Below are 27,530 nucleotides of genomic sequence, written 5' to 3' on the forward strand. Positions count from 1 at the left end.
CTTCCACTCAGATCTCTAACCCTTGATTCCTGTCTGTAGCAGAGTATAATCAAGATCTGATCCCGAAAGTTCTTCAGTTGGATGTGATCCTTCACAGTCTTCCAAACTATGATGAGATACTGAATGATGTGAGTGGGCACTTCTCTCTCACTAGGGATTTCGAAATCTCTCTCTTGTTTTTCTCTCTTGATTTCGTGTGACACACTTTGCAAAGCAAAGTTTTCTCAAGCAAACACATGCATACAAAGAGAGGAGAGGGGCTGCTATAAATAGGAAAAGGGAAGATCACAACTTTCCAAATAAACGAGCTTTCCTCTTTTCTTGTGTAATTGAATAACTGCCTTATTTAGTGTGATTCACCACTTTCCTATTTAGGCTAGGCTTTGATTAGCAATTAAATGAAAAATTAAATTGAAAAATAATAATTGGGAAAAAGCAATGATGTGGCCGGCCATGGTGTGAATGGGCCTCACATGGATTTTGCAGTTTCCTCAATTTTATTTCTATTTCTCCAAAAATGCCATTTTTCCAATTCTAATCATTTAAATGCCAAAACCAATTATTTAATAACTAAAATAGATTATTAAATAATATTGCCATTTAAAATTAATTATTAATTTAGACATGCAAAGTCTCATAATTAATAATTAAACCTAGAAACCCTCTTATTTACAATTTCATCCCTAAACTGTGAGAATTCACAAATTAGACATAGTCTAACTTTTAGAATTATAATTGATTAATCATAAATCAATTATAGAGTCCTACAAACAGTATAATCTCAACTAGAATGGGGACCATGGATCTATATTCTGAGCTTCCAATAAGTTGAACCGATTTACCAAGTAAATCCCTAACTTATTAATTCCTCGTTGAATCCACTCTTAGAACTTGGAATTGCACTCTCAGACTTATATAGAGCATATCATATGTTTCACGATATCAATATGCTATCTCATTTAACCATTGTTATAATCTTAATGTGATTTAGAGATCCTCTATATAGATGATTTACATCGAGACAGGACCAATTTAACGTTTACACCCCTCAATGTATTTTGCCCATTTGAACACTTAGTTACCTGTAAATGATGTTTTAGTGATCTAATATATAGTCACTGAAACAAGAGCTCATCCATTTACTTCTATTTAACTAAGCTCAAAAGGAATCATCACTTTACTTCTATACACCAGTAGAAGCTATAGATTTCCATATTTATGTTTAGCACTCCCTATTCAGTTATGCTATCATGTTCCCAAAATATATGTATTATCCTGACTCAAAGCAGGCTTTAACTAATAAATCAAAGAACAAGAATAGCACTTCTGAGATTGAGCCTAAGCATATCAGGATTTAGGTTCTCTTAATCTAAGATCAACTTCTGACATTGACTTGGAAAGATACAACGGTAAGTTTACAATATCTTTAACCAAGTTCAATATCGGTCCAGTCCAATGCATACTCCATGCATTCGAAACCAGTATACTTTGCCAATGTTCTGGAAAGAACATAACACTTACTCCAAGTGTAAGTATACTTCATCGCTGATTATCACATCAGTGTAAATCCAAAACACTGATGAACAGGGACCAAATCTTTTGAATCATATAATCACAATCACATTCCACTGTATTGACGATACTGTAATTGTGAATAACTATATGTTCTGGATTTAACTGATTTTGTGCATATATCAAGTATATGTATTAAACCATAAACATGTAACATACATGTAATCATAATTCACTTCTAAATTGATAACTAATCAGATTGTAATGAGTTTTATTTAGGGCATAAAACCCAACACACATGGGCTCTTACGGACCATGAAGAAGATTTTTTTTTGGCCAAGTTTGGCTTTGTTTTCTTATTTTCTCGTGTTTAACTTTTGGTTTTTATTCAAACAAATCCTATGTGGCCATGCAAGCCACATTTTTTCGTTACTTGTGGACTCGGTCAACGCCACGACCTTATGCACACATGGGCGCGTGCGGAACATGCAAAAGATTTTTTTTACAAATTTTGGCTTTGTTTAATTTGTTTTCTTGTTTTCTTGAGTTAAACTTTTGGTTTTCATCCATACAAATCATATGTGGCCATGCAAGCCACGGTTTTCCGTTGCCTGTGGACTCTGTTGATGCCACGACCCTATGCACACATGGGCGCCTACAGACCATGAAGAAGATTTTTTTTGGCCAAGTTTGGCTTTGTTTTGTTTTTTTTTTTCTTTTTTTCTTGAGTTTAACTTTTATTTTTCATCCAAATAAATGCTATATGGTCATGCAAGCCACAGTTTTCCATTGCTTGTGGACTCAGTCAATGCCACAACCCTATGCACACATGGGCGCGTGCTGAACATGCATAACATTTTTTTTTGACAAAGTTTGGCTTTTTTTTGTTTTGTTTTCTTGTTTTCTTGAGTTAAACTTTTGGTTTTCATCCATACAAATCTTATGTGCTCATGCAAGCCACGGTTTTCCGTTGCTTGTGGACTTAGTTGATGCCACGACCCTATGCACACATGGGCGCCTGCAGACCATGAAAAAGATTTTTTTGACAAAGTTGGGCTTTGTTGTGTATTATTTTCTTGTTTTCTTAAGTTTAACTTTTGGTTTTCATCCATACAAATCCTATATGGCCATGGAAGCCACGGTTTTCCGTTGCATGTGGACTCAGTAGATGTCACGACCCTATGTACACATGGGCACCAGCGGTCCATGCAGAAGATCTTTTTTGACCATGTTTGGCTTTATTTTGTTTGTTTTCTTGAGTTTAACTTTAGATTTTCATCCAAACAAATCCCATGTGGCCATGCAAGCCACGATTTTCTATTGCCTGTGGACTCGGTTGATGCCACGATCCTATGCACACATGGGCTCTTATGGACCGTGAAGAAGATTTTTTTTGGCCAACTTTGGCTTTGTTTTCTTATTTTCTCGTGTTTAACTTTTGGTTTTCATTCAAACAAATCCTATGTGGCCATGCAAGCCACAGTTTTTCGTTACTTGTGGACTCGATCAAAGCCACGACCTTATGCACACATGGGCGCGTGCGGAACATGCAAAAGATTTTTTTTACAAATTTTGGCTTTGTTTAATTTGTTTTCTTGTTTTCTTGAGTTAAACTTTTGGTTTTCATCCATACAAATCATATGTGGCCATGCAAGCCATAGTTTTTCGTTGCTTGTGGACTCGGTCAATGCCACGACCTTATGCACACATGGGCGCGTGCGGAACATGAAGAAGATTTTTTTTGGCCAAGTTTGGCTTTGTTTTCTTATTTTCTCGTGTTTATCTTTTAGTTTTAATCCAACAAATCCTATGTGGCCATGCTAGCTACGGTTTTCTGGTCCTTGTGACTCGGTGGATGCCACGACCCTATGCACACATGGACATGGGCGCCTGCAGACCATGAAGAAGATTTCTTTTGGCCAAGTTTGGCTTTATTTTGTTTTTTTTTTCTTTTTTTCTTGAGTTTAACTTTTAGTTTTCATCCAAATAAATACTATGTGGTCATGCAAGCCACATTTTTCCATTGCTTGTGGACTAGGTCAATGCCACAACCCTATGCACACATGGGCGCGTGCAGAACATGCACACGTGGGCGCTTAGCCGCTTACAGACCATGCAAAAGATTTTTTTGGACCAAGTTTGGTTTTGTTTTCTTATTTTATTGAGTTTACCTTTTGGTTTTCATCCAAACAAATTCTATGTGGCCATGCAAGCCACGATTTTTCGTTGCTTGTGGACTCGGTGGATACCACGACTCTATGAACACATGGGCGCCAGCAGTCCATGCAAAATATCTTTTTTGACCAAGTTTGGCTTTGCTTTGTGTTGTTTTTTATTTTCTGGAGTTTAACTTTTGTTTTTCATCCAAACAATTCTTATATGGCCATGCAAGTCCCAATTTTTCGTTGCCTGTGGATTCGGTGGATGCCACGACCCTACACACACATGGGTGCCTACAGACCATGCAAAAAGATTTTTTTTGACCAAGTTTGGCTTTTTTTTTTTGTTTTGTTTTCTTGTTTTCTTGAGTTTAACTTTGTTTTTTCATCCAAACAAATCATATGTGGCCATGCAAGTCCCAATTTTCCATTGCCGATAGACTCGGTGGATGCCACGACCCTACGCACACATGGGCGCCTACAGACCATGTAGAAGATTTTCTTGACAAAGTTTGGCTTTATTTTGTTTTATTTTTTTTTTGTTTTCTTGAGTTTAACTTTTGGTTTTCATCCATACAAATTCTATGTGGACATGCAAGCCATAGTTTTCATTGCCTGTGGACTTGGTGGATGCCACCACCCTATGCACACATGGGCACCTACATATAGGGCTGAACATCGGGCGGATTTACCGGGTTTCGGGTTCGCGGGTTTTTGGTTCATGGGTTTCGGGTTCAAAAAAATGAAACCGAACCCGGACCTGAATATGGCATGGGTTGGCAAGTTGGCGGGTTTCGGTTGGCCGGGTTGACTGGGTTGGCGGGTTGACTCGGTCAACTCTTTAAAAAAAATTAATTTTTTATTCAAAACTAATAAAAATAACAATTAATTAAAATAAAAATTTTATATTATTAAAAAATTATTATATTTTTTTGAATATTAATTATTTTATATAATATATATAATTTTTTAATAAAAAGTTATATATAAAAATATATTTAATTTATATTATTTAACAGAAAATAATTTTATTAAAAATAAAAAAAAATAAGCTGAGAGACATAGATTATCGTGGTGGCGTGGTGGTGTGTGGTGGGGCTGTGGGCGACGACGGACTGACGGAGTGGTGCGACGACGTGGGCTGTGGGCGACGACGGACTGACGGAGTGGTGCGACGACGTGGGTTGTGGGCGACTCGAGCGGACGGAGTCGTGGAGGAGGAGGAGCCGCCAATCCTGGAGCCAAGACGAGGAGGAGTCGATGTCGTCGTCAATCCCTCCCCTGGGTCGTCGTCGGCCGTGGCGTGGGTGAGGTCTGCTGCTGGATGCTGGTGGCTAGTGGCTGGTGTGGTGGGTTGGGTGTGGGGTGGGAGGCTCGTTCGTGTTCGTGAGGTCTGGTGTGGACTAAAGGCTGCTGAAATGACTTTTTAAGGCTACTGAAATGTAAATGATTTAGGGTTTTTTATTTTTTTAATTAATAATTTAATATATATATATATAAACTGTAATAAAAAAATAAAAATATATATAATATATTTATATACGGGGTTAGCGGGCAGGTTCTCGAGTCCAACCCAAAACCCGGTACTATTAAAATCTCAACCCGCAAACCCGCCCGAAGGGTGCCAGGTTAAACCCGACCCGCCCGAAACTTTTTTTTAAAAAAAAAAATTTGCGGGTTCACTGGTTCGGGTTCGGGCGGGTTGCTCGGGTTCGGGTCGAACCCGCTCAAAATGTTCAGTCCTACCTACAGACCATGCTAAAGATTTTTTTCGACCAAGTTTGGCTTTGTTTTCTTATTTTCTTCAGTTTAACTATGTGTATGAATCCAAAGAAATTATATGTGGCCATGCAAGCCACGATTTTCTATTGCCTGTGGACTCGGTGAATGCCACGACCCTATGCAGGCGCCTACAGATCATGCAGAAGATTTTTTTTGAATAAGTTTGGCTTTGTCTTCTTATTTTCTTGAGTTTAACTTTAGGTTGTCATCCAAATAAATCCTATGTGGCCATGCAAGCCATGGTTTTCCGTTGCTTGTGGACCTTGTGGATACCACGACCCTATGCACACATGGGCGCCAACGATCCATGCAAAAGATCTTTTTTGACCAACTTTAGCTTTGTTTTGTTTTTTTTTTCTTGTTTTCTTGAGTTTAAATTTTAGTTTTCATCCAAATAGATCCTATGTGGCCATGCAAGCCTCAATTTTTTGTTATCTGTGGACTCGGTCGATGCCACGACCCTTTGCATACATGGGCGCCTACAGACCATGCAAAAGATTTTTTTGGGCCAAGTTTGGCTTTGTTTTGTTTTGTTTTCTTGTTTTCTTGAGATTAACTTTAGGTTTTAATCTAAAAAAAATCCTATGTGGACATGCAAGCCACAATTTTCCGTTGCCTATAGACTTGGTGGATGCCACGACCTTATGCATACATGGGCACCTACAGACAATGCAGAAGATTTTTTTTGACCAAGTATGGCTTTATTTTGCTTTTTTTATTCTTATTTTCTTGAGTTTAACTTTAGTTTTTATCTAAACAAATCCTATGTGGCCATGCAAGCCACAATTTTTTGTTGCTTGTGGACTCGATCGATGCCACGACCCTATGCACACATGGGCACGTGCAGACCATGCAGAAGATTTTTTTGACAAAGTTTGGCTTTGTTTTGTTTTATTGTTTTATTGAGTTTAACTTTTAGTTTTCATCCAAACAAATCCTATGTGGTCATACAAGCCACAGTTGCTTGTGGACTCGGTGGATACCATGTCCTATGCACACATAAGCACCAGCAGTCCATGCAAATGATTTTTGTTGACCAAGTTTGGCTTTGTTTTGTTTTGTTTTCTTGTTTTATTGAGTTTAACATTTGGTTTTCATCCAAACAATTCCTATGTGGCCATGCAAGCCCTAATTTTCTGTTGCATGTAGACTTGGTGGATGCCACGACCATATGCACACATGGGCGCCTACTAGGGGTGTTCGCAGTGCGGGTGGTGCGATTTTTGACTATTTTTTCAAACCAACCCGCACATGCAGTTTTTCTAATTTTCTAAACCGCACCTGCACCGCGAAACTAAAAAACTGCAGAAATCACACCACAAAAAATAGTGTGGTGCGGTGTAGTTTTTGCAGTTTCTGAGGTTCGAACTATCACCAAATAATTAAGACTAATTAGGATTTTTTTTTCCCCCAGATTTTGACATATACCAAATCACGCCCCCTGAACTTTTTTTGCTGTTAAAAATTCCCCCTGAACTATTGAGATTGTTAAATTTAAGGACTTTTGTCTAATTTCATTTAATTTTACTGTTTCAGTGATTGTTTATGTACTAAACCATGCTCCTCAGACTTTGATATCTATCAAATCATGCCCCTCAAACTTTGATATGTACTAAATCATACCCCTGAACTTTTATCCATGTTAAATTTTTTTTACTAAATTGTATCTGTGCTGTGAGAAAAAATAGCTGTAGCAAAACTGTGGAAAAAATCTAAGCTGAGTGTTTGGTAAATTATAAATTTCAAAGTACTGTGAGTTGTTAAGATCTATTATAATGATAATGTTATAATCTAGTTTATTATAATCACAAATATGTAAAATTTATGTTATAGAATATTTTATTTTTTATATATTTTTAATTTTTTTTTAAATATAAATTTATATGTATTTGATAAAAATAATTTATAGTATTTTTTTATTATGTTTTATCAAAATTTAAAAAAATTAAAAAACTCAAGTATATAAGAAAAATTCTAAGTTGATGTTGTTTGTGAATAATAAAATAAAATATAAATTATTTTTTGTTTAAAAAAATAAGAGATTTATAATTATTTATTTTTTCTTTAAAAAAAATAATTATTTATTTTATTATAATTAGTTTATTTTAAATTTTTTAATTTTTTAATATGTAATAAATAAGTAAATATGGTTTTAGTAAAAAAAGAAATTATTATAGTCTTTTAAACAAAACAGTTTTTTCTAAAAGTTAGGTTAGAGCAGTTTCAGCTTTTAGCTGTAGCTTCTCAAAAAAATTTCAAAAAAATTTATCTCAGCTTTTTCAAAAAGCAGCTTTTAGCTTTTCCAAAAGCTGTGCCAAACGGACTCATAGTATGGCAAGAATGGTTAAGAGTTTTGGTGATGATAAAAAGTCTCATAATAAATACAAAGAATACAAATAGTTTTTATTTTTAAGAGTAGAATTCAAATAGTTAGTACATATATTATAATATTGTAATTGTCATATATGAATGATTTTTATTTTAGAATACTATAAGCTATGTTTTAAAATACTAAAGTTATTGACGATTAATTTCTTTTAAGAGTAATTTGTGGCATAACTTCCTTAAGTGGCCAAGTTTTTGCAACTAACCTCCAATTCCAAAATTTTGGCGGTAAAATCTCCTAAACTCGTGTTCTGTTAGCAGTTTAACATTTACATCTATTTTTAGCTGTTAATTGCCATGGTGGAATGTCTACGTGGACACAGTGTACACGTGTCACAATTTTATTGGTCCACATAAATAAATACTTAAAAAAATAAAAAAATTAATTATTTTAAAAATAATAAATAAAAAAATTATTTTTCTTTAAAAATTAAAAAAATAAAAAATTAAAAAAACAACCCTAACTCCCTAATTCCCTCACGCCCTCCTCCTCCTCCTCCTTCTTCTTCTTCTATCTTTTTCTTGGCTAAAAAAAACCCTAACCTAAACCTCCTTTCGCACAGCCACTATCCACAGTAATCAACCCCACAAACCCAGTCGGATCCAACAGTAATCAAACCCAACAAACTCAATCGAACCCAACAGTAATCAACCCCGAAAACCCAATCGGACCCAACAGTAATCAAACCCCACCTCCGCTCGCACCACCACTCGCACCACTAATCGCGCCACTACAAGCACCTCCGTTCGAGATAGGAGAAGAATAATCTTTATGGCTAACTCTTAACGATACTGTATATTGTGTTTCTATGGCTCTTTTGTGACAAGCTCATTCTGGTCTTATGCTGTTAGAATTGAGTATTGTTTGTTTGGTATCTTGGTTAAAGAGATTTTCTCAACAGTCAGCGTTTTTCTTGCATTAAGATTATTAAAATATTCCTTTTATCATTACTAGGTGGAGATTTATTTTTTATTGAATGAAAACACTCTGGATTGTAATTAATCAATACACATAATGATTTTGAAAGCCTAAGATAATAATCTCTTACTTTTTCTTTTTGAAAAAATTTGTTTTTAATTTCAAGAAAATTGCCTGTGGTGATTGCCCATGGTGGATTTTCTGGGATATTTCCTGATTCAAGCTATGTTCACATTGGTAGCCACCTCACCCAATACAGTGTTGTGGTGTAACGTGCAATTAACCAAAGATGGTACTGGATTTGCTTTCCAGATATCAGGCTAGACAATGGCTCTGATATTGCTGAGTTCTCTAGGAATAAGCCCACCGAAATTTTTTAGCAGAGAAAAAGATAGAAGAAGAAGAAGAAGAAGAAAGGCGTGAGGAAATTAGGGAGTTAGTATCTTTTTTTTTAATTTATTTTTTTAATTTTTTAATTTTTAAAGAAAAATAATTTTTTTTATTTATTATTTTAAAATAATTAATTTTTTATTTTTTTTTAATATTTATTTACGTGGATCAATAAAATTGTGCCACGTGTACACTGTGTCCACGTAGACATTCCACCATGACAGTTAACAGCTAAAAATGGATGGAAATGTTAAACTGCTAACAGAACACGAGTTTAGGGGATTTTACTGCCAAAATTTTAGAATTGGGAATTAGTTACAAAAACTTGGCCACTTAAGGAGGTTATGCCGCAAAATACTCTTCTTTTAATTAGTTAGTTTTAATTTAATATTAGTATAAAAAATAATTAAAAAATTTAAAACCACCACAAAATAGAGAGAATAATAATATCTTTATAGAAAGTCACCTTAACTCTCTTCAAACTTTCTTATATATATTAATATTGATTGATTGATATTTTTAATTGATGTTTAGTTTTTTTTTTTTTTTTTGAAAAAGAACAATATATTGCAACTTGAAGATAAGAAGTAAGTACAGGTTACAATATATCAAGATTTGGAACATTACCATTCCAAATGACCTCACTCTGAAGTCCTAAAGCTGTCCTGGCTAACTTATGAGGAACATCATTAAGATTCCTATAGACATGCTGAACAGAAACAGTAGGAAAATTAGAGAGAGGATACAATTTGACTAACTAAGTCTGAAAGGGAAGACTTATCTTTCCACCTATGTTTAACTTTATTTATTAAAACTTCACAATCACTTTCAACAATACACAAAGGGAATCTAACAATTGAACACAAGTTGAGAGCTACAACCATCGCCTTTGCTTCAGCTAAAAGAGGAGATAAGTTACCATTCAAAGGAGATGAAACTGCTGCCACCACCTCACCTCGAGAATTCCTAACTGCTGCCCCTATGCCTATTTTACTTATGCTATTATCCACTGCAGCATCCACATTTCATTTTAAAAAACCTGAAGCAAAAAAGTATGGTCCTCTGAATTCGATATTCTTCGGCCTTCAATCTTTGCAAGCTCTGAACTCTGACCCAAATGAACTGCACTACAGTCTTGAGCTTCATCAAAGTCATGTAATAGGGCTTTAATTTGAAACTCAACAAAAGACAATATAGCCTTATTCTTGTTAAATAAAACAGTGTTTCATCTATTCCAAATTTCCCAAAGAATACATAAAAAGATTCTTAACTTCTCCTTATACAAAGCATCAAAACCCCTAAGAATGTATTCACTGATATCATTACATTTATTATTTAAGTAAAAGGACTCAAATCTAGATTCACTCCACTTAAAGGAAGCTCTAGAACACTATAAAAGGGCATGGGATACAGATTCTGAACTTCCAGAATAAAAAGAACAAAGAGGAGAGGCTAGACTTTGCCGATGGAAAAGATTAAGAGCGATAGGAAGAGTATGATGGAAAGCCCTCCATATAAAGTGCTCAATTTTCTGAGGAATCTTAAGGTTTTAGAGAACCTTCCACCAACGAACCAAGGAATGATTGTCAGAAGAAGCAGGAAAAGAAGTTGAAGATTTAACTAAATGGTATGCAGAATTCACAGTAAAGGATCCAGAGAGATGATGCCCCCAAATAAGACTATCCTCAAGAGAAGGATCGCCAATCAGAACAGCAAGAATAGCTAAGACTAAATCATGATCAAAAAAATCCAATAACCGATCCTTTCGCCAACAACCATTCTCATCAATAAAATAAGAAACTGTAGGATCTAGGGGTTGAACATTACCTTTGTAAGAGATGAGTCTCCAACCAGGAATCCAATAAGAGTGCACAGTGGAGATAGATTTGCCATTACCTTCTTTCCACAGAAGACCTCTCTTAAGAAGATCCCGTCCCCAAAGCAAACTTTGCCAAGTAAAAGAAGCACAATGACCTTTAGAGGCATTAAGAAAGGACTTATGTCGAAAATATTTAGCTTTAAACAACCTGGCAACAAGAGAGTCTGGCATAATAAGAATACGTCAGGCTTGTTTAGCAAGCAAGGCTTGATATGATGAATAAAAGAACGAAATCCCATCCCACCAGAAAAATTTGACTGACAGAGGTTTCCCCAAGTTTTCCAATGAATTTTTCTTTTGTCACCCACCGACCCCCACCAAAATTGAGCCATAAGACTTTCGATTTTCCTACAAACTGAAACTAGAATTTTAAAACAAAACATAGCATAAGAGGGAAGAGCTTGGACCACAGCTTTAAGAAGAACCTCTTTTCGAGCCTTAGAAAACAAACGACTATTCCAACTATTTAATTTAGAACTCACTTTTTGAATAAGGTATTTAAACTGAGAGCTTTCGGACCTACCAATACATTGTGGAACACCTAAGTACTTACTCACAAAAAGTTTCTCATCCAGACCCAAATTAGTGTAAAAATATTCAGAATCAACAGGACTGGTATTAGGAGAAAAAAAGAACAGAAGACTTGGAAAAATTAACAAGCTGGGCAGTAGCTTTATGATATAGATCAAGAGCATGTTTAACAGCTAAACAAGAACGAGCAGAGGTTGTTGAAAAAAGCAGACTATCATCAGCAAAGAGAAGATGAGAGACAGAAGTGGCAGATCAACAAAAAGATATACCACGAAAATTATTAATAGATTCCTGGTATCGAATGGCAGCTGAAAGACCTTCAGAAACAAGCAAAAAAATATAAGGAGAAAGAGGATCTCCTTGTCTAATTCCTCGGTTAGACTTAAAACAATCAGACATAACCCCATTAACAAGTAACCTAAAAGAAGCAGTAGAGATACATTTAATAACCAGAGAAACAAAATTAACAGGGAAATGACAATGAAGCATAATTGCCTGCACAAAATTCCATTCCACACGATCAAAAGCCTTTTCCATATCTAATATAATTGTAGCCCAACCATCTTTACCAGATTTTCTATGACATATAGCATTAACCAATTCATTAGCAATAAAAATATTATCAAAAATGACTCTAAAGCACTTTGATTCGGAGAAATAATATTATTGAGAACACTCTTCAACCTATTAGCTAAGACCTTAGACACAACTTTATAAAGAGTAGAGCAAAGACTAATAGGCCTAAAATCCCTAACTTTATTAGCATTCTTTTTCTTCGGAATTACAACTATTATAGTCTCATTAATTAATGCGAGATCAACATTATTATTCAAAATAGAAAGCACAGCAGCACACAAATCCGAACCCAAAACAGACCAATTTCTTTGATAAAATAAAGTATTCATACCATCAATGCCAGGAGATTTATCCCTAGACAACTAAAAGAGAGCATCTATAACTTCATTAGCAGTAAAAGCCTCCTCAAGCATCTGAAAAGAAGAGACATCAATTCGAGTACTAACACAGCTAAGAATTTGCTCAATAGCCTCAATACTAGTACCCTGGGACTCAAAAAGATTTTTATAAAATTTAAGAAATTGAGTACTAATATCAGCAGTGCTTACAATAGAGGAACCATTATCAAGAGCGAGACAACAAATAAAGTTGTTTCGAGTTCTAGAGGATGCCTTAGTATGAAAATATTTAGTATTCTTGTCCCTAGCTTTTAACCAATTAATCCTAGAACGTTGTTTCCAAAAAAACCTCCTCTTTATAAAGCAAAGAATCAATATGAGATTGAATATGCTGAGCCTCCCGAATATCTTTATCCAAGATAGGAGACTTGGAATAAATGCTATCAAGACTAGATTGAAGATGATTAATATCTCTCATAAAGTTATTTCTATTAATGCTCCAATTTTTAATAGAGGTAACACAAAAAGACTGTTTAGAGAGAAAAGATTAAAGAGGGTCAGAAAAAATATGGGAAGAAGCATCCTTCCAACCCAACCGAACAATATCCCCAAAATCAGGCTCAGCAAACCAAAAATTTTCACACATAAACCTCTTGTTTCTAGGTACACTAAAAGAAGGATCCTTAAAACACTTTTAAAGCTCTATGGTCAGAACCATAAAACCCTAAGTGATGTAAGGTCACTTGCAGAAAAAGATTTAACCATTTTTGATTAACAATGCACCAATCAAGGCGCTCAAAAGACATACCATGCTTCCAAGTATATTTATTACCTAAATAGGGCAAAGGAATTAAATTAAAGGTGGTAATAAAATTTTGAAAATTAATCATAGCATAATGAGGAGGGTTATTAAGATTAGATCTATCATTGGGAGAAAGATAATCATTGAAGTCACCAAAAATAAGCCAAGGCAACAAAGGTGCAACATCATAAAGCCTATTTAAAAGAGTCCAAGTATGCGATTTAGCAGAAACATAAGGAGAACCATAATAACAGGAAATATGCCAACTTATATTATCATTCATATTATCATAACAGTCTATATGATTAGAAGAGTAGTTATTTATAATTAAATCAACAACAACATTCCAAAAGAGCAACAAACCCCTTCTAAACCAGTTCTAGGCACCTCAAAAGCATTCTCAAAATTAAGCCTAGACTTAAGGAAAGAACTAGAGCCAGCCCCTAGTTTAGTTTCCATAACAAAAAGAAAACAAGGTCTATGCTGCTTGATCAAAAGGGAGAGATTTCGGAATCCCTGGGGACTCCCCAAACCTTGAGCATTCCAACACATAAAATTCATTTTTCTGGGCAGGGTTGCTCAGCAACACCCGCCGGTACAACTTGATCTTCATCATCATTAGGAACAACAACTTCATTATCACTAGCACGAGCCCTCTTCAAAATACTCCTGACTGAAGTGCCACTAGACACTTCTTGACGAGTGTATGATCTCTTTGTCCCTGAACTACCACCAATAGTAAGAGGCCTTGGTGGAAAAACAGGGACATGAGCAATCGGGACAGAAACAATAAGTAGTTGAACCCCTTTTCCTTTATCCGTATGAACAATGGTAGGAGCTTCAGACAACATAACTTGAGAAACCACACAGAGAAGGCTTTGAAAACTACTAACCATAGTGGAGGAGACAACAGAGTTCTCAGCAGAGGTTGAAATAGGAGATGTAGTAACAGGAATATCAATTCTAGGCTGAACATCCACATGTCCTTGAACTCCAGAAAAGCTTCCCGAAAGAAGAAATTGATTGACAGCTTCTTACAAGTCCTGGTTATGCTGTGAGGATCTAAGATTCATTTCTTCAAATGGGATGGAGTTTGACATATCAAACGGGTCCCTTTTAAAGAACGATTTAGGCAAAGCTCTTATATTATCCTTGAAAGGAAGTGTCGGAGGCATACGTCCTTCATCACAGGACTTAAGAAACCTCCCACACTTAGAAAAGACATGCTTAAATCTCCCACATAAATAACAGTAATTTTGTAACCCTTCAAGCTTAAAGTTAAGCCACTTAGTGGTGCCTAATTTTCTAAAAAAGACTTGCATACCCCTACGGATTGGTTTCGTGATGTCAAGGAGGACACAGATGCGAAGAAAGGGTCCTGAGATTTCTAAAAGAGTTGTTTTATGAATCTCAATTAGATCTCCTATATATTTAGCAACGAACTGAGCAAGATGGGGAGACCTAAAACCAAAAGGAATAGAGTGAATTTGAACCCAGAAGGGAACAAAGCGGAGCTGATCAGGCTGAAGAATGCCAAGTCCTTCTGGATTAGCAAAGACCATAAGGCAATGGTCAAAGTGCCAAGGTTGCCCTTATATGACCCTACGCCTATCTCCATCACACCCAAAATGAGCTAGAAAAGATTCGAATGATACTTAGTGAAGTTGATGGGAAATCTAAGAGTCCAAGCCTCCCTCATAGCCTTGTCAAGCCAATCAGGTTTGAGAGATTTCTGGGTAAGAATTTTAACCACAAGGCAGCAAGAATCCTCCATGACATTAGACCCTAAAGAGACCCCATCAAAATCACGAACTAAAGCTTCCTCATCATTTAGAGCAAGATGGTGAGGAGAGCTATGAACAGAATGACCCATGAAAATGAAAGCAAGAGAAGTAAAAGCAGTAGAGAGAAAGAGAAACACAGAGAAAATATAGACAACGAAGCATAAAACAACAAAACAACGAGAAGGAATAGATATCGCATTTAGGAGATAGGGAATATATATAGAATCATAAGTGGTATACCTGAGAATGGAGATCTCATGCAGATAGTGAACAGAAGCCAAATCTCCCTCCACATTAATGACCTCCTAGCGTGATCCCTCGAGAGAAGAGGTAATGATCACAAATAACCCCTATTTTCCTATAGCGATGGCGGACTGAAAGAGAAGACAAAAGGAGGGTGAACTGAAGCCAAATATTTTTTGATGCAATATTAAATGCTCATAGAAACAACAAATCCATAATAAATGCATTAAATGCCTATCGTAGTGAGTAATGATGAGAAAATTTTAATTAATTAGAAAATTAGAAGAAAATGAAATAAAATGGGAATAGGAAGCATCACAACGGATGAGGGACTGGAAAGATCCAGAGAAAGAGGAATAAACCCTAAGAGAGTGTTCCATTGATGTTTAGTTGTTTGCTATTAGAAGGAAAAAGAATATCATAACACAGACATAGTATTGTTTATATCTTTCCTTTTTTATTTTTTATTATTATTTTATTATAAATTTAAAAAATTTGTTTATTTAATATATATTAAATAATAATATATATTATTTTAATTTATAACCTCTATAAGTGAGAATAATTTTAGGCTTTTACTATATAAATTACACAATTAACTTTCATTAAATATTAAATTACAAACTCTTTTTTTTTTTTTTTTGGATGAACAACAAACCATTAATATTTTTTTATACTTTCAAAAATAAAAAATTATATTATAATCCTCTAACTTACATCTAATTAGGAAAAGGATTTATTTATTATTTTATTAAATAAAAATAAATAAAAAATAGAAGTTTGCTTATACATGTATAAGTGTATATAAAATGTTAATTTTTTTTATTTTTTTTTTAAAAAACTATACATTTATATCATACATAAAAAAGTGAAAATATTTTTGGATATCCACTAATTGAATTACATAATTAGCCTACAACACATATTAAATTACAAAAAAAAAAAAAATTGATAAAACAAGTACCACATTACACTACACTATATCTTAATTAAGGTTAATGCTAAATAAGTTTGTCATCCAATTGACATTTTGTCTTATGTGAAATATTTGCAGAGGTGATTATTTTATCAAAGTCTCTCAATTCAAATATAATTTTAAATTAATAAGGTTTCTTTATTCTTTTAAGTGAATATTTTACTTTTGATAATTATATAATCAATATATATACTAATAATCATACCATATAATAAATGAATTTATTTGGTGTATATAATTAAATTGAGACAATATTTATCTATAATCTATAACTGCAATAAAATTATTAATAATTTTAGAGTTCTATTTACACCTGTATACTTCATTATTTAAAAAATATAAACTTAATAAAAATTTTATGTATTATTTATTTTATAAAATTAATTAGGTATTTTATGTATTGATTATTTTTATTTTAAAAAAAATCTAAAATATTTTATTTTACAAAAATAAAATGTGTGTAAAATATCCTAAATATTTTTAAGAGTCACAAAATTAATAAATAATTTTAGCCCTTGTTAATTTACAAAAAACAATGAAGACTAAGAACATCTCAAATGGAGATGCAAATATAAAATATAGCTTATTTTGTCAAAAGTCTACTCCAATGGTGTGTCAAATTGTGATCCAAATATCTCCCATAACAAAAAGTGATTTAAATTTGAATCACAATATAGTATAATGTAAAATTTGCATTACTATAAATGCTATAATTTTATAATTACTATTATGCTATTTTTAATATTTTATTATAAAAGTTTAATTAACATGTTTGCATTATTATTTTATATTTTTAATAAATTGTTAGATGAACATTTAATGATATATTATATTTTGCATTAAAATTTATAATAATACATTAGAACATAATAGTAAAAATTGATGCGAAAATATCACAAAACTATTATTTGTACCAAATATAAATCAATTTTTACATTAACACTGTAAAAAAAAAATCAACATATATATTACAAATTTATTAAAAAAAAAAATTCAACTATGGGCTCACGTATTAGATCCAACTATTTAAAAAAAAAATTAAAGATGTTTATTATTAGATTATTTTAGAATAAGAAACATAAATGATGTAAAACTAAAAGAGAAATAAAATAAATTAATATATTTTAAAGTGATATGAAATGGAATGGACAATGTAATAACTTGATGAGTTTGTTCTTTTCTTTGTATAGCTTCCTTTGAGATTTAAACTTTTTTTCTTTTTTCAATTATGTACTTTCTAATCTATATTTGTATATAGTTTCTTTTATCATCACTTTTTGAGTTCTAGAATTTTTTCTTCCCTTCATTTGGGTATTCAAAAAAGTAATCTCATGAGAATTTAGTTCTTGATTTCTTTTTTCATTGTATATATGTGTTTTGCTAAAAGTGTGGTAGAGATTTTGGTAGTCCTATTGTTATTTCCGTCCATATTTAGGTCCGTTCAGGATTATGGTATTGTGTGCTAAAAGGATTCATATCTTCATTGATATTTTTTCTCTCTATAATGCCGGCGTTAAGCTTTTGTCATTGTTGTGTCCCATTACTGTACATTGGATGTGACCAACCCTGGTTTTTGTTGAGTGAGGATGTGGTGGATATTCGATTTGACCACTTAGCTGAAGACGAAATTGAAGGACGTTACTTAATTTTCGTAAGTTTGTGTATACTTAATTATTGATTGATATCAGTGTTAATTTTTCCTATAATTATGGTTTCTACATTTATGGTATTTAATTTAATTTGCATTTTCTTTTATTTTGGGAGTAATAATTATATTTATACGTTTATCTTTTTTTGGAATCATGATTATAAATATAGCATTTTTTTAATGGATAAATATAGCATTATTTATATTGATTTTGTTCTATTTTGCGTCATTATATATGACTTTGGCGCCTTATAAGGCTTTAGCACCTATTATATGGTTGGGCCCCTAATTATTTAGGGTAGTTTGTTTAAATTTTCATGTTTTTCGGTATTGAATGTATAAGAAAATTTTGACACAATAATATTTTAAAAGTTAATAAGTTATGCACTATGCAGATTTATTAGTCGGAATAAAATGATTATTTTGGTTAAGGTATGATTGAAAGAATATTTTAAACTGAAATAAGGTTTAAGAGGGTTTACTTTAAACGCTAATTCCTATCAGCTAAGTTTTGGTTTATATTTTTTTAGAAATTTTCAGCATAAAAGGAAAGTGTTTTGAATTTTAGTATTCAAATTTTAATATTAGAACTAATTAAGTAAGTTGAAGAATAAGAATCTTGAGGATCTTGTAATAAAGGGAGGTGGAAACACTTATGGTCTAATGAGAATATATTGGTTTAGATATATTTGGAAAGTCAAATTATTATGAAAATTTAGTTTGTTATGGGAATGTACCAAAATTATTATATTATTTGTATTTTCAAAGAATTTCTGGATGATTAGTATTAGTTTTTTTATGGAAGAAATGGAAGTACAAATTTGATGGATGAGTTGTGCCATTGTTTATGGCTTTGGTGTCTTTTAAGGTTTTCGCGCATGATTTATGGCTGGCCCCTAATTATTTGGGTAATTGGTTAAAATTACAAGATATCATGAATTTTAAAAATATTATAAAATTTAATAGCTAACAATTATGGTATATAATTATGAGATTATTGCCTTATTAGTTTATTATAGATAACACAATATTAATTTTGGGTATATAAATTATAAATATGAGTTTATTATAGATAACATAGTATTAATTTTGGTATATAAATTATAAATGTGAGATTTTGTAATAAATTGGAGATAGGGACATTAATTGTGAATTGAGGATACTTTGTTTTATTTTATTTTTTATTTTTGGGAAGATATTGAAATAAATGGAAAGTAAATGCTAATGAAGTATTGAGATTATTGCCTTATTAGTTGTATAAGAAAATACTAATATGAATAGTTTTTATAATAATTTGAATGGTATAATAATTAGGAGGTTATCTATTTAAATAATAAATAAGGAAGCATTATGTCATGATAATACCGAATTGGATTAATTAATATTAATTTAATATTATTAATTAAATGTATGATGAAGTGGTAATAGGAAAATGGTACTTTTTGAATGTGAAAAGTGCAATTTTAAGTTTTAAGGATATTAATACAATTTTGATTTAATTTAGGCTGAATAAAGATTATAGATACTATGTTTTACGCTGTAAATAAAATAATAAATAATTTGACTTATTAAGGATTTTAACATGTTTTAATCTATAAATAAGTAATATTTTTAAGAGATAAAATGAAATAATTAGTATATAATATTTTGAATATTTAAGGAATAATGGGTATTAAAAGGAAATTTTTTATTTATGTTTGATTTTAAAAGGGTAAAATGCTATAATTTAGAATGCTATGAAGGTTATGAAGTAGAATGCTATAATTTAGTTGTTACTAGCCAAAGGGTAATCCCTTTGGCTAGTTCTATTATTTTATAGGGAGATCTAGTTGCTTAGTCTTGGTGGTTGGTTGATTCTCTTCAGTTTGAATAGTTTTCTAATTAAAGTTTTATGCTGTTTTTTGATATTTTTTTTCAGGTGGAACTATTTTATTGAGTTAGGAGCGTTGATTGAAGATGTTATAGCTTTATTGTCTAAATTTTCGGGGGCAGTTTTGTCCCATGGGGCTCGCTCTAAGATTTTAGCAGCCAAAGCATGCTCTGCGATTAGATGATGAGCTATCCTGGTTCGAGGAGGTTCCAGCGCCGGTGGCGGACATGGGCGTCGTAAATTCATGAGTGATTTTAATCACTTTGTAAAAAAAAAAAAAATGGAATGGACAACGGTCTTAAGTTTGATTTGAAGCCAATTTTCTGAATTTCTGAAAAGCTGATGGTCATCATTGTGCCAAGTGTATAACCATGTCACACCTGATTAATATTAAAAATAATATAAAAATATATATCAAATTGTTCGATAGCTCATGCCCCTTTTCTTTCTTATCCACTCTTCCAAAAAGAGTCTACTTCTCTGGCAATGGCCACCACCGGCGTTCACCATTTCCAACTAACCCACTCTGTCAGTTCCATTCGCCCATCTACTCGTACCAAACTCAGACCTAACTCGGTCAGGTGCTGCACCACCACTGGAACCACCGAGGCGCAGAATGTCACAGTGAAGAACGGCAATGATTCCTTGGAGATATGCCGAGTACTCAACGGAATGTGGCAGACGAGCGGAGGTTGGGGAAGAATCGACCGAAACGACGCCGTCGAGGCTATGCTCCGTTACGCCGACGCCGGTCTCTCCACCTTCGACATGGCTGACCACTGTAAGTCTAGTTGTTTATTTATTTATGTATCGACTTTAATTATTTGATTCTTCAAAATTTAGTGGAAGGAGGCCATTAGGGGTGAAGATTTGGTTAAAAGTGGAGAAAGTTGCGTTTGCTTAGAAATTTTTAGGGAGGAACTTTGTTGTTGGTGCTCTGCTCAAATATATGGATTCTGTACTCATTGCCTTTGATATGGCTTGTGTTGTGTTTGTATGTGAATCACTTGTGTAATGGAAACTTAGTTAAAATAGTCAGTTCCAAATTTGGTTAACAAGGAAATAGATTGAATATGTATTATGTACATGTGTGTGCAGTGTATTTGACTATGCTGCAATGTGTGAACTTTTTATGTTGTGAATTGAACTTGGAGTACTTTGGTGTTGGATTTGCAGATGGCCCAGCTGAAGATTTGTATGGTATTTTTATCAACAGGGTTCGTAGAGAGCGTCCACCTGAGCTGTTGGAGAAGGTTAGAGGGTAAGTTGGTTTCAGTGAGTAAGTGTTGGAAGAAGATTTATCAATTTTTCACTGCACCATTTTTCTCTTATGCGTTATTTGAGATAGACGTGGAAAGGAGATGGAAAAAAAAATATGCACTAAATTGAAATATCTGAAGTTTTTGTATGCTAAGGATTTACTGTTTCTCTTTAGATCCTTTATTTAACACCAGATACTATAGTGAATCGAGTAATTAGTGTTTTTTTTTTATGATATGCAGTCTTACCAAATGGGTGCCACCACCTGTTAAGATGACCAGTGGTTATGTAAGGGAAAACATTGACCTTTCTCGGAGGAGGATGGATGTGGCTTCACTGGACATGCTTCAGTTCCATTGGTATTAAGCCTTTCATTTTTTCCTTCTTTATATCTCTCTTTTGTGTAGTTGGTGAAATGTTCCTGTTCTTTTATATTATGCATAACCGTGTAGCATGCCATGTTTTGCTCATATGTACTCATAGTTAGAACTTGATCAAGCCTTTGAATAATTTAAGAACAATCAGATTGGTGATTTTCTGTATTTTATTTTTATTCATTTTTTTAAGTAAAGATCAACATGAAATTTGATGACATTTATTTCCATATCTAATTGAAGCGATTATGCTCAATTTAAATTGATTAACTGCCTAATGAATATTCTAAAGGGTCTTTGTCTTTGTTCGCTAGAAATTTTTTGGATGCTACAACCTAGAATTCCATGCCAAAGCATATTTTAAAGTTGATGCACTGTTATCGGTATTTGTTTATCATTTTCTGTTCTATCTAATATGGTAATTATAATTGTACTTGTCTGATCTGATTATTTTGATATTGCATTTGGGTTTGATTCATTATTTTGATTATGTCTTCTTCATTCCATGTGAAACAGGTGGGATTATTCAAATTCTGGTTATCTTGATGCTTTAAAACACCTTACAGATTTGAAAGGAGAGGGTAAGATGATGGTTTGCTTTGTATTTTTTTGGTAAAATTTATAATCCATATGTATCACTTCACTTCAAATAACTCATCCCATGCAGGTAAAATTAAGACTGTGGCATTGACAAATTTCGACACAGAGAGACTTCAAATAATTCTAGAAAATGATATTCCTGTTGTAAGCAATCAGGTATAGTCTTGTCAGTTGTCACATTACTTAATTTATTCTTTTAGAGGCTTAAACAGTTTCTAATCTTCTGATAAACTATGCCCAATTCCTAATGACTTAGGTGCAACACTCAATTGTTGATATGCGTCCTCAACAGAAAATGGCAGAGCTCTGCCAGCTCACAGGAGTAAAACTTATAACGTATCTTTCTTCTTTCCTCTCTATTTATGCATATGTTAACTAGCTTCTTCCATGAAATGGCTGCCATCTCTACACCCGTTTCTAGCTCCAGAATTCTTTTTGTATTATTATAGCTCTCCCTAAAATGCAGGTACGGTACCGTAATGGGTGGTCTATTATCTGAGAAGTTCTTAGACACCAACTTGTCAATTCCGTTTGCTGGTCCACCACTGAATACTCCCTCACTCCAAAAGTATAAAAGGGTATGTTTTCTTTAAAATAGTATGCTCAAGTAATATATCCAGAAGTTTAAACATGAAAGAAACTAGAAGAATTGGAAGGATGAACTCAGTATGCTTCTATACCGTGACTATTTTGTGCTGCTGATACATTCAAAATATCATATTGAGATTGATTAGATAAGAAGAATGCTTGACAAGTTCTAATTCTTGAAATTATTTTGTCAAAACTATGAGTTATCTTTATAAAGTGTGAGCAGAAAAATTCAGCAATGAAACAATTATGGCAGTGCTATGCTATTATACAACTAAAAATGACATATTAGAAACTTTGTAACATGTGTGGCAGATGGTGGACGCTTGGGGAGGATGGAGTTTGTTCCAGAGTTTGCTTCAGACCCTCAAAAGAGTCTCTTTAAAACATGGGGTTTCAATTCCAACTGTTGCTGTTAGATACATACTAGATCAAGTAATGCAAATTCACCATCTTTTTTTTTTTGTTTGTTAGAAAAAGTCATGCTTTTGCTGTTTGTTTTAATATTTGTAGTGCGTTATTTTGTTTGGGAAATTGCAGCCGGGTGTAGCGGGATCAATGATAGGAGTTAGACTTGGTTTGGCAGAACACATCAAGGACTCAAATGCCATATTCTCTCTTTCTCTTGATGAAGAAGATATGAGCAGCATACAAGAAGTTTCGAGAAAAGGTAAAGATCTACTGAGAGTGATTGGAGATTGTGGAGATGAATACAGGCGCGCCTGAAATTCTTGATCTTACTTTAATGAACCACAGAAAATTTTGTATATTTTGTCTTTCTTTGTCTAATATTTTTGTTCAAATCATATTGTACCTGTAAACAATGGGATGTAACTAAGAAAGAAAAAAACAACACCGACAAATACTAAAAAATGTAATATTAGAGGCTTTTCTGCTAAACCAAGGACTTTGCTTATTGGATATGGGATTATTGGTTATTTGCATGTAATACAAGGACTTGTTTGGTACACGGGATGATTGGATTAGGCAAGTTAATTTGTCCAGTCTTGTGTTGGGTATGCTGAAAGTGTGGATAATTAATTCAGTTAATCACTTGTTTCACGATAAAATTTAATAAAATGTGATAGAAGGATTATGTTACTGTTGTTACTGATATTTCGCAACACCAAAAAGTACAATTTAACTGGTAAAAGAGAGAATTATTTGAGAGATGACAAATGCGAGTATTCAACCTAGAATGGCGAGTACTCGAATTGGAATGCGAGAGTAAACAACAAAGTTGGAAAAATAAATGAGACGGTGAATTATAGTGGTTCAGTCAGATTTCGTTCTGCTTAGTCCACTGTAGCAAGGGATTCGTAGGTGCATTTTCACGGTGGATCACCCCTTTATATACAAAGCAGGTGCCCAATCGGTTACATGAGGATCACATTTATTGTTAATCCATTATTTACACATTGAATTGCAATGACTAAACTCAAACAACGTTAACATTAATAAATGTATGACAGTTACTGAATTCATCAACGTATGCGTCTTTCGCATCTGCGAGTTGACCGTTCATGTTCCGTCTGTTGAGCTCGTAGGATCGCACATACGTTTGGAACGTCTGCGTCCTTAAGTAATCGCCCGTTGTAGACGTCGCATGTTGAAGCTGGTAACATCTGGACATGCGAACTTATATTGGTCTGTTAGGGCTGTTGGGTCGCTGGGACCAAAACTGCCTCATAGGGCATCGGTCTCCATACTCGTCGCGGAGGTATAGAGGGAGACACTCGCACATGTTCTGACATATGCGAGTTGGGTCTACCCCGCATGATGAGGATTATGGTTATGCGGTGTGAATTAGGTCGCACCCGCAATATCTCGCTGGTTTTATCCTGGGCGAGGTCTAAACTTCGAGAAGTCTCTCACGGACATTTCAGCTTTCATTGGGAATCTGAATACACGTGTCCTTTTAAAGAGGAGTTTGGTCTCGAGTTTCTAGGTGAGAGAAATCTCACTATAACACATGCCCCTAGTTTCGCGACGTGACTAGAGCGGTCACTGAGGGAAACTATTGCTCGAGAGACAGGTGAAAGGTTGTCACGAGGAGGTGACCTTTTGGTTGTCCCATCGAGGGTTTCGAAAAATGACGGCTGTAATGATTAATTTTCATTATCTCTAGGATGCCACGTCACAAAACCCTTCGGTTTTCGTGTAGGCGTGGCCATAATTGGCCGTTAGATTGGGCGACCTTTAGGCATTCTGACTGCCACGTGTCACGATCCCAATTAATAAGGGATATGGGTATTTAAACGCTTTGATACGAATCAAATTTCCCATTTTTCCCTCTTTTCTTAACTTCCCTCCAGTGCATACACTTCAGTCAAAATCCACTCCCAGATTTTCTGCCACTTTCCACAACATTTCCATTCTCAGAAGTGATCGAGAATAACCGCAGGAATCAAAACTAAAGGTTAGCTTCTAAATCACTGCATTTTCGCTTTCTGTTTTTGGAGAAAATGTGCTTTGTTTTCTGGGTTTGGATGTTTTTGAAAACTTTTAGGAGTGTAGGCTAGTGGGTATTTATGTGTTTTGGGTCAATGAAACTGGGTAATATTCATAGTGTAGGACCTGTAAACTGACATAACCGTATACAATTCATAGGCACTGATTCACGTCTCGAATGCTCGCGGACATTCGGATGAACAATTTGAATGTTCGCAGGTATTCGGTTGAACAACTTGAATAATCGCATATTTCGAAGACTTATTTCCGCTTAACTGTTGACTAATCCTTTTAGGATCTTTACATGTCGCGGGCTGAGTGGTGAGAGTATTAATTGCCATCCCAAATGGTGGGTGTGTCACAGTATTCTAATGGCTATATATGCGATTATATGTCCCTTGAGATACTGAGATACACCCAGCCATTTGTTGACGTGCGTTAATACTCGAATGATCGTACTCTTTGGTTGGTAGGTTGTCTCGAAACGGTGGGTGTCTCCCAGTAACTTCAGGGTTATGCTCGAAAATGCATACTCCTTGAGTCACTGTGATACGCCCAGCCGTTTCTGGAGGTATACCGCACAACCGAGGATGCGTGAATTACTCGCCCAAAGATAGTTACATTTCTTCTTGCATGCTGATAGGAGGGTCAGTGTTCGCATGGAGCCTGACTTTCTTGTCGAATGCGACTTTTATACTCTAATGCGGGTGAGATCACTTACCTTTATTTTTTTCACACATCCATCACGCTGAAAAGATCTTCTATCTTTCAGATGAGCGATCTATCAGACAGCCAGCAGCTCGGCTCAGGAGGTCGCGCTTTTGACGGGGAGTCGTCACAAGAGAGAGACAGTTTTCTCCCTACGGACATCTCCGAAATGGAGGCTGCGGAGATAGAGTTAGGTCCGATGTCTTCTGTAGACATCGAGAGGATGGTACAGAGCTCGCTGAACCCGGGACAATCGATATCCGAGATAGCGAATCCACAGTGTCAGCACGCGACTACCTCATCCATACGAGACACGCTCCCGACATCGAGGTCGAGGAGGTGGAGGAGGAATGGACTACTCCAGTCCGCGAATCAGGTGGGGAAGAAGAGGAAGCGGAAGGGAGTGGGACGGACTCGGTCGACGACTCCCAATTGAACGAACCTTTCTCATGCGAAGACCTAGTCTCGAGAGTCGTCAAATCTGACTTCACCACCTTCGTAAGGTTGAATTTGTTGCGACTCGCGTTTCAAAGTCCCAAACCCTCTCAGAGAGTGCATCTTCCGTTCACCAACCCTGCGATCATCCCTACAGAGGACGTGGTCATCTCAATACCCATTCTTCGATGTGGTGTATCGGTCCCATTTCATCCTTTCGTCGCAGCCATTCTCAGACGTTATGACGTATCGCCTTTTCAGCTAACACCCAACAGTTATCGCACTGTTCTAGCCTTCTATGCGATGTACATGGAGTATGCCCATAGGGCTCCGTCAGTAGAGGAGTTTAGTTACTTCTATGACATAAAGAGCGTGGGTCTTCATAATGGCTTCTTTTGCTTTAGTAAATGGGCGACTTCTGAAATAAACGGTGTTGAGGGGATGGTCTCGAACATGGGCGACTGGAAGTCGAAATGGTTTTATGTTTTTAAGGTTCCTGGGATCAGGACCGACTTTAATCGCAGACCCAGTATGTCGCATATTTGTTGACTTAGACAAAATCTGTTACTTTGTTTTTCGAGATCTTTTGCTAACTCGTTTTTTTGTTGTCATCGCAGATAGACCAGCTCGACCAACGCTTGACGCGAATAAGAAGGGGGTAGCTGAAATTCTTGGGAGTCTTCCGGTACAAGATCGCGACTGGCGATTACTGTGTACGACTGCCAAATTGCGAGAACACAAACTGATCCCTGAGAACGCGAGTCTTCAACGGGAGCCAGTATATAAAGAACCTTCTGAGAAACAGCAGGAGCGGATAGATAAACGTCTTTCGAAGCAAACTCCTCGACAAACTTCAGGTAACTCGTCCTTTTGCTATAAATTGACGGGTAGGATTGTGATTTTTACTTATCTGTTTCTTGTGTTTGTAGACATGACTTTCTTGAAGTCTGCCCCTGTCCTGAAGATCAAGCAAAAGGGTGGAACACCGGCAACTTCGCCGGTCGTTGCCCAGAAGAGGAAGAGTGATGCGATGACTTCGCTTGCTCCAGATTCCTCCAAGAAGTTGGCTAAGACTACTCAGGACAAGGGGAAGAAAGTCGTCATCGACTCTCCTGTTCGTGCTCGCGACTTTCTGGCCATGCAGGAAAAATTACTGGCTGAGATTCCTTACGAGGATCTTGCTTCTCGTTCTACTGAACTGGCCGTGCAATCCATGGCTTTGTTCATGAAAGCCGCGGCTACTCCTTCGAAGGAAACTGATTCGCTGAAGAGGCAGAACGTCCATTTTCAAGAGAGCATAAAGAAGCTGAAGCAGGAGGT

The 27,530-nt window shown here is 35.0% G+C and overlaps 1 protein-coding gene across 1 annotated transcript; it reads left to right on the plus strand.

The window, feature by feature from the left end:
* Positions 1 to 20,124: 20,124 nt before the first annotated feature.
* Positions 20,125 to 23,516, plus strand: LOC115695655 (uncharacterized). Its single transcript, XM_030622712.2, has 9 exons — positions 20,125 to 20,575; positions 20,971 to 21,055; positions 21,297 to 21,413; positions 21,945 to 22,009; positions 22,096 to 22,184; positions 22,285 to 22,364; positions 22,495 to 22,606; positions 22,932 to 23,051; positions 23,157 to 23,516. Exons 1-9 carry the CDS (start codon positions 20,281 to 20,283, stop codon positions 23,340 to 23,342), a joined length of 1,149 nt encoding a protein of 382 aa, XP_030478572.1. The 5' UTR covers positions 20,125 to 20,280; the 3' UTR covers positions 23,343 to 23,516.
* The last annotated feature ends 4,014 nt before the right edge of the window (positions 23,517 to 27,530 follow it).

Source organism: Cannabis sativa, chromosome 6, assembly GCF_029168945.1.
Source record: "Cannabis sativa cultivar Pink pepper isolate KNU-18-1 chromosome 6, ASM2916894v1, whole genome shotgun sequence".
Taxonomy (NCBI): Eukaryota; Viridiplantae; Streptophyta; class Magnoliopsida; order Rosales; family Cannabaceae; genus Cannabis; species Cannabis sativa.

What these genes read in the sequence shown, in the direction of transcription:
- LOC115695655 (XM_030622712.2), top strand. Translation starts at nt 20,281, where the DNA reads ATGGCCACCACCGGCGTTCACCATTTCCAACTAACCCACTCTGTCAGT. An exon ending in TACAGATTTGAAAGGAGAGG is followed by an intron (nt 22,010 to 22,095) that starts GTAAGATGATGG and finishes CATCCCATGCAG; the next exon opens with GTAAAATTAAGACTGTGGCA. An exon ending in TTCCTGTTGTAAGCAATCAG is followed by an intron (nt 22,185 to 22,284) that starts GTATAGTCTTGT and finishes CTAATGACTTAG; the next exon opens with GTGCAACACTCAATTGTTGA.